Consider the following 7,334-nt stretch of genomic DNA (forward strand, 5'->3'; position numbering starts at 1 on the left):
AATGATCGTCCGCATGGGTATCATGGTGCTGTCTGCAGTGCATGTACGCAGCCGTGAAGGAATCGAACCGCTGCCCGCCCACAACGAGCAACTCTTCTGGAGAGCGATGTGGATGAACCATCATCAATTTAACACGGCAGAAGTCGTTAAACTGGGAAGAGGCCTCCATAGACTTGTATCGAGGGAAGTAAGACAGGACTCTCTTCTTCGCGTGAGCAGCGAGTCTCCTCCACGTGTTGAGATTGTACGATTGCAGGTATTCGAGATAGGTTATATCCTCATGCTGGTCCTTTCTCTCTAGATATTTCCTGTAGCTGCCGATGGCCTCGTTGACATCTCCGTCCACACGATACGAACGTGCCTGTCGCTCCAACGGACGGCAGTCCACGGTGACAACCATACGGGTGCCTTCTTGCAGCGGAATGTTAAGCAGCAGATGGGAAATCTCCTGCGCCGAGTAATCTCTCTCGGCAATCAGCTTGTTCATCAGGCGAGAGGAGAAGGACAACAGGGGCTGAACGTGCGATGTGTGAGGCAAGACCTGGTCTGCAAGCCTGGCGAAAGACTCGGTCTTCTTCTCAGATTTACTGCAATACTTCGCAGCGTACGTAATAACCGCCTGTAAGCTGGTGCAAGGAGATATGTCGATATTGGCTAGCCAGCCTAGGATAATCGCAGGATTGAAGTTATTCATGAGGCTGTCATTCCGGGCCGCCTCAAAGACATAGTACGACCTGCCTTCCTTCCTGATCACTGCGGCCAGCTCCCGCAAGGCACGAGGGAAGTCAAAACGACACTCCCTCTCTGGATTGGCAACGTTTGCCGCCTCGATATCCGCAGCGGCACCTTCCATGTCCCTCGCCAGATCACCGGTTCTCTTCCTCACGCGCAAGCAGTACGTGGTATTGCACTTGTGGCGCTGGCAGCGGTTGACGATTTGTGAGAGCCGCAGGAATGTCATCTCTATGCTCAGGGGATCCACGCTCAGGGGATTACCCTCACCCTGAGGCATAGTCCTACTCGGCTCAGGGTTAATGGCAGTGACGTGGAATCCCCATGTGCGTGCAAATACATCACGAGCCGCTTCGTCCTCCATGTCGGCCCCTGGACAATTATCCATCCAGTACAGGCCGTGGTTGTGTGGGCTACCACGGCCTTGCCATTCGTACCGATCCCAGTAATCTGTGATGCTGAACTTCTTACTTAGCACGATATCCCGAAAGAGGGTGTATCGGCGGTAGAAGTGGAAAGCAGCAATGTGAGGGTTCTGCCGCAATAGGCGGCGCGATAGAGCCATCCTCTCCGGCTCGGTGGCGGCTAGCCAGTCGTCATACTGGGGCATGTGCTGGTAGAGACTCCGCCAGTGTAAATCTGCCGGGCTAAACGTGATGAATGCACCAGGACAACCAAGGTTATAGGCATAGGCCTCGAGGTCCTGCCTCTTTTTGTTCCAGAATGGACGCGTACCGCGAATAGACACCGCATGCCTTGTGATCGAGTTGATCAGCGCCTGCGCCTCGGGGTCCTCGCTGTGTTCCAGCGCCTGAATAAGTTGCTCTCGCGTCAGCGGCTGCTGTCTCCCATCATGTTGCTTCACGAAGAATCTGGACCGCGAACGTGCTTGTGACCGCATTAGCGTGTTGAAGGCGACGAAGCGGAAGGTCGGGTGGCGTGCAAAACGCCCGTCGTGCCAGCGCATCGCGTGCTCGACGTAATCCTTGTAATCAATGGAGCGCAATCGAGGTTCAACAAAGTCGGCTCTACCGTCAGGAAAGAGGCAGGGAAACGCCAAGGAGAGTAGGGCATGAGAGCGATTGAACTCATTAATGGGTGTGTGTCGTATATTCGGGAGCTGCAGCTCGTGTTGCGCCTGCGCCTGGAAGCTTGTGGAAAGCTCTGAATCAGCTTCCGACTCTCCGGCGAGAATAGACCGCAGAGCATCGAGCTCCGTGTCCTTTGCCAACATGTCTGGCACTGCAGCCTCGTCCTCCAGGTCAGGCTCTGCCTCCTGATCTTCCTCGGGTCCAACATCCGCAGCCTCCACCTGACTCTGGGGGATGGCATCCAGGACATTGCCATCTTGGGGCAATTGATTTAGCCTCTCTTCGTCGATGACGACGCATCGATACCCAGGATGATGGCGCCGGAGGTAGTCTAGCCATATGACAACCGGCTGGCGGCGGACACGGAACTGGCGGGTGAATTGCCGACTAAGAATTGCGTGGGACGACGTATTGGCAGGACGTAGTAATACAATGTTCAACTCCTGCGGCAGAAGCGGGAGCTGGTTGTACACTAAGCCAACCTCACGGAGAAAGTGAACTACGTGCCCCCGATACTTGTACTGCTGCCCTCGCACAAGCATAATGTTCACGTGGACGTGAACACGAGCAATCAAAGACTCTTCGGTAGGCGTAAGCTGGGGCAACCGGGCCGGTACAGGGCCAAAGTCGAGCTGATTATCCGCAGAGAAGAAGTACGGCTCGTCGGGGTGGCGTTTCTCATCTTTTCGATAACAACGCGCACAAATGCCATCGCAATCGATCTTCATCTGGAACCAACACTCCCGGCATCGACCGCAAAACTGCATTTGGTCATTGTCCAGCTTTGTCCAGAACTCGCGGAGGATTGCCTTATCGCGACCAGTCAAGGCGCAAGCCTCAAGGTCGCCATTCCACACCGGATCTTGCGCATGAAAGACCGCCGATTCTTCAGGTGGAATTATCACTGGACTCCGAATACGCCGTGGCGGCATCGACGATCGAGTTTGCCTTCGAGATTTTCTTGGCCGCCCTCCTGTACCAGGGGCAGGACCACGGCGACCACGCCTTAGCTGTGCGGAAGGCTGCCGCAAGCGATGGCGAAGAGGGCTTCCATCCACGCAATCATTATCGTCGTTCTCGTCTTCGTCCCCTAGATCGGAATCAGACTCTACCCCTAATTGTTTGAGGTACCTCCGTGGTCGATCAGGTGAAAGCAGCAAGTTGAAATAGTCATCGGCGTCAATATCAGATTCAGAGAACTGTCCCCTGTCATCCCCTTCCTTGATTATCCCATCCCCATCTAGAAACCCACTCGGTCGTAGTTGATCTTGACTCCCATCTACGTTCCGTGGTTAGCCTGAACAAACTACTGGGGCCACAGAACAAGGATACCTTCTCCAGGACCCTCAAAATCTTCCAAGAAGCCAAGTTGAGATATTGTGGGAGTCAGTGACACAGTCTCCCCTGCACGGCGTCGTGAACGATGGTCGCGCTGGATAACAGCCAGCTTGGCCCTCGCCCCAGCCTTCAAGGAATCATCTTGCGAGTCCTTCCCCCCCTTGTGGAACCTGGTGGCCAAGTAAGGGTAATCCACACCAGGTGTGCTGCTTCGAAGAGTAGATGGATCAGAATGTGAGACGAGTGGATGGGTCGTTGGCTGCACAGGCGGTGACGGAGCTAGAGCCCGGAAGAGCCGCGAGCTTTGTTGGGTTGGTGGAATTGGCGTCCCTAGCACTACGTGCGGCTGGCTAATTGACTCTCCGAATAAACTCCTAGCTGTATGAAGTTGCCGTAGCTTCTCTGGCGATGTAGGCTGGGTTCCGGATCTCTCGTTGGGAGGCGATAGGCCAGCATCTCCTTCGGTTCTCTTCGTGGCAGGTCTGCCAGGTGAGGATGGACGAAGTGCAATGTTCCGCAGCGTCTGGAGCACGACTTTGGATCTAGAATGCTTCATTTGATGAGGGTTAAGAGACTTATAGACGAGGAAGGCAGAACTTACATGAGAAACGCGCTGGTTACGGCAGTCTATGCATTGCTTAGTTTGCCCAGCAGACTGCCTCTTTGCTCTGAAGGCACTCTCCGGTCTCTCCTCCCCACAACGAGCACAAACAACGAAGAGTAAATCAGTAGAGAGCTCTTCGGGGTTGAGACCGATATCCATTACTCAATCAACGAGGCCATATCGAGACCTGTCGAATTGGGGAGATGAATTGAACGCGTGGTACTGGCACAGTACTGAGTAAACAAACAATTCCAAATGGACGCAAGCTGCCGGCACTCCGCGTGAGCCTTTCAGGGGCCAGCACCGATTGGCCCCACTCTTTTGGTGCCATCAGCCAGTTGCGCGTTCTTTCGCGGCTGGCCATACAAAATCTGGACCAATCAGATTCCGAGAAACTTATTTATCCCTGTCTGCACCAAACCCTCATTACTCGGGAAAACTTATGAATTAATGTAGAGTCAGCCTTCGGCTGAATTATTATATCGAATGGGAGACGGGAGAGGATACAGGGATCAGAAAGGCGACCAATCAAAGAAAGGTAGGAGACAAAGAAGGGAGGGCGAATGAAAAGTGCGGAGAGGGAAATAGAAGGTTAAAAGTTTAGAGGGAGGATGGGGCGCACGGACACTTAAACCTGGGATTGAGATATGAATTGGCAAAAGTTTTGGAGGATTGAGGGTGCACGGACACCTGAACCCAGGTTCAAAGAATGAATTGGCAAAAGTTTTGGGAAAGGTATGGTGCACGGACACCTAAACCTAGGTTTAGGCGGGTCTGGTGTAGAAAAAATGGCAAGTTTACTAGCAAGGTTATAAAAATGTAGAGACCTATAAGTAAAAAGGTCTAAATATTTATGACTTGTAACCCTAACCAGGACCCCTTCGGCGTGTTTTTTGACTACAATATAATATTTTATTCTAAAATATAATATTAATAAGAAAGATTAAATAAAATAATATATATAATAAGTAAATTACTATTGAATTTACTATTTATTTCCTTTAACTTAGCTATTTTCCTATTTTCTTTTATTATTCCTTAGGTATCTCTCTTAGAGAAATCTCCTCTCCTATTTAACTTTCTTTTTCTGCTGCTAGCTGTTCTTTCTTGCTAATCACCTTCGCCTTTATTAACACAATCCTCTTTCACTTAACTCTTTCCTTACCCCTTTCGACGCTATGTCGCTTACCGCACAAAGTATGCTGCCGCCGGTACTACCCCCATGGTCTTCGCTTTGATTGAAAGAGGCTTTCTACCTCACTCCACTCTAGTCCCTCTCTGGCCAATCACAGCCTTAGATATCGACAGGGGCTTCCTCTTTCAGTGAAATTGGGATGGACAATAAGGATGTAGAAGTTTTATATCATATTCAGTATCTAGTTTGAGTGGGTTAGTATACGATAGTTGTTATCTCCCACCTCGTCCTCTCCAGCCATGGCCGTTGTTCGGCATACGTGGTCGCGGAACCGACCGCCGCTGTGGTCTGTACATGGGCGGTAGGAACACGGTTGCGCTTGTGCTCGCGTTCTTGCACAGATCTGATCAAGTCCTGTTGTTCTTGACCAGTCTTGTCTCGGTAGCTCAAGGCTGACTCGCGCATCTGGTCCACGGGTATTGTCGGTCGGGTCAGTTGGCCATCCCGCTCAACGATCCAATAGATTCGAGACGAGCCACAGGCCCAAGCCTGCAGGTAAACATACTCGAAATACGCCTCAATGTCGGCACGCCGGGTAGACCGGCGCGGGTGTTGGGGATACTCGGGTAGATCTTGGCTGTAGTGTTGTATGATGAGAGTGAGGTTGATAGTGCGATATGTGCAGACAGGAAAATCCATCGTAAGACCGGAGCCTCCACTCCTCAAGTGAGCCGTCTGGGAGAGGCGCAGCTCCGTCCGGGCTTTTCAGCTCTAGTTTAGCCAATACCTTGGAGAGCCCTTTTCGCCGACTCAGGGGGATATTGTGTTTATCACGAAGATGATTGGTAGGATGGGATCCATTGGGGGAGATGGCGTGTCTGCAATTCTTGTCAAAGCAGATCAGTAATCGTGATTTGGGATGAACCCATAAAGAAAGTGACTCGAGAAATTTATAAGAGGTAATTGGTAGTGTATCCATATTGACCCTTTTTTTTTTTTCATAACTATTCTTCAATGTTCTTTTTCGATCTCTTAGAAGTAGACTAAGAGGCGGATAATAGTAATAAGTGGTTAAATAGAGCAGGAAGTGGATGTGGTGGAGTAGGAGTGAAGGGATGGAGTGCACGGATAAAAAACATATAAACAGGAGGTTGTTTTTGTTGAGCTTTGTTACCATAACAATGTGCACGGACGAAAAGTTTAGAAACTACAGGTAATTTTACGGCAAAGCTCCGGGGAAATCTGGGGTCGTCTGGGTTGGCACGGACGAAAATTAGACAATGTGGCGGGATTTAGTTCAGCCTGCGCACAGTAGGTGGGGCGGGGTACGGATTGGAGCTCCTTGAGCTCTTAGATGAGACAGAATATTTTTACACACTTTGGAACATATTACTAAAAACCATTGCCGAAGAAAGGCGGACTGGAATCCATGGCTTTTTGCTGTTTATATGTTGGTCTGTTCTCAAAGCCACGCGCGAAAGTGTAAATAGAACCCCCAGTAAAATGCACAGCCTTCTAAGTTAAGACGTAGGGGTGATGTGGAGCGGAAGGTTCCGTCGGATCCTCGGTAGCTTCATATACACCAATTAACACATAAACGATCTTCACATGCATCGTCTTTAGATGAACTTTTCGTATAGATGGTACCTATATCTACCTTCAGTCAGAGGGCCGTGACCGGGCATATGTATAATCGAACAATCTATATATAATGCCAGCAGGCCTACCCGCAACAGTTCACGCGCGCACAATGAAGTCAGGTGCAGCCCGTGGCGCTCCAATAGGTCGCGCCAGCTATTTTCTTGATGCGTAAACTATTATCCCATTCTAAAGTACCTTGAGGCATTCCTTAAGCGGTTTCAGTCACGAAGTCGGGTGTACAATACAGAGGAGCTATGGCTATCAATGCGAGTTCGATATAATGCTTTGTACATGAGGTATCAGCATTCGCGGGCTTAGGTCGTACTTATGTGTAGCGCCACCTTGTTTACATTAGACTTTAACAGCTTAAAATCATGTTCTTCGTGGCTTTGAAGAATGCCTTACTGTTCTACTGAGAATGTTGGTGTAGCTAGTTAGCCAAGTGCAAGTGGGGGGCTGCACATCCGGGCTAAGGTCACCATGTGTCCGCCATAGCTACCCTCAGAGCCCGATTCTATTATTAGCAAATAGAATACTTCAGTTATATTTCAGATAGTAGAGGATATTAAAAAGAATGAAAATCCTTAATAACACTACTTTGATACCGTTACTCGATGTCGCCTAAGTAGCAGGCATAACTTCTAAGCCAACTTTTCTGATATTCCTTACTATATACGTTAACATATATACTGGCATATAGGTTAATTATTCTAATAGGCAAATCACTGGTCTAACTATAACTCTGACTGCTTGAAATAGCTTAATCTTAGTGGCTGCCTTATCTATATTCCTT

At 49.7% G+C, this 7,334-nt stretch overlaps 1 protein-coding gene across 1 annotated transcript; it reads right to left on the reverse strand.

Annotated features, from left to right (window-relative positions):
- Window positions 1-5,134: 5,134 nt before the first annotated feature.
- FOXG_17287 (uncharacterized protein) lies at window positions 5,135-5,599 on the reverse strand (the record flags this gene model as incomplete). The annotated part of the gene is made up of 2 exons (XM_018397297.1): window positions 5,135-5,141; window positions 5,220-5,599. 2 exons carry the CDS (start codon window positions 5,597-5,599, stop codon window positions 5,135-5,137), a joined length of 387 nt encoding a protein of 128 aa, XP_018258092.1.
- Window positions 5,600-7,334: the final 1,735 nt, after the last annotated feature.

This window comes from Fusarium oxysporum, genomic scaffold (genome assembly GCF_000149955.1).
Source record: "Fusarium oxysporum f. sp. lycopersici 4287 supercont2.44 genomic scaffold, whole genome shotgun sequence".
In the NCBI taxonomy this organism is placed as follows: Eukaryota; Fungi; Ascomycota; class Sordariomycetes; order Hypocreales; family Nectriaceae; genus Fusarium; species Fusarium oxysporum.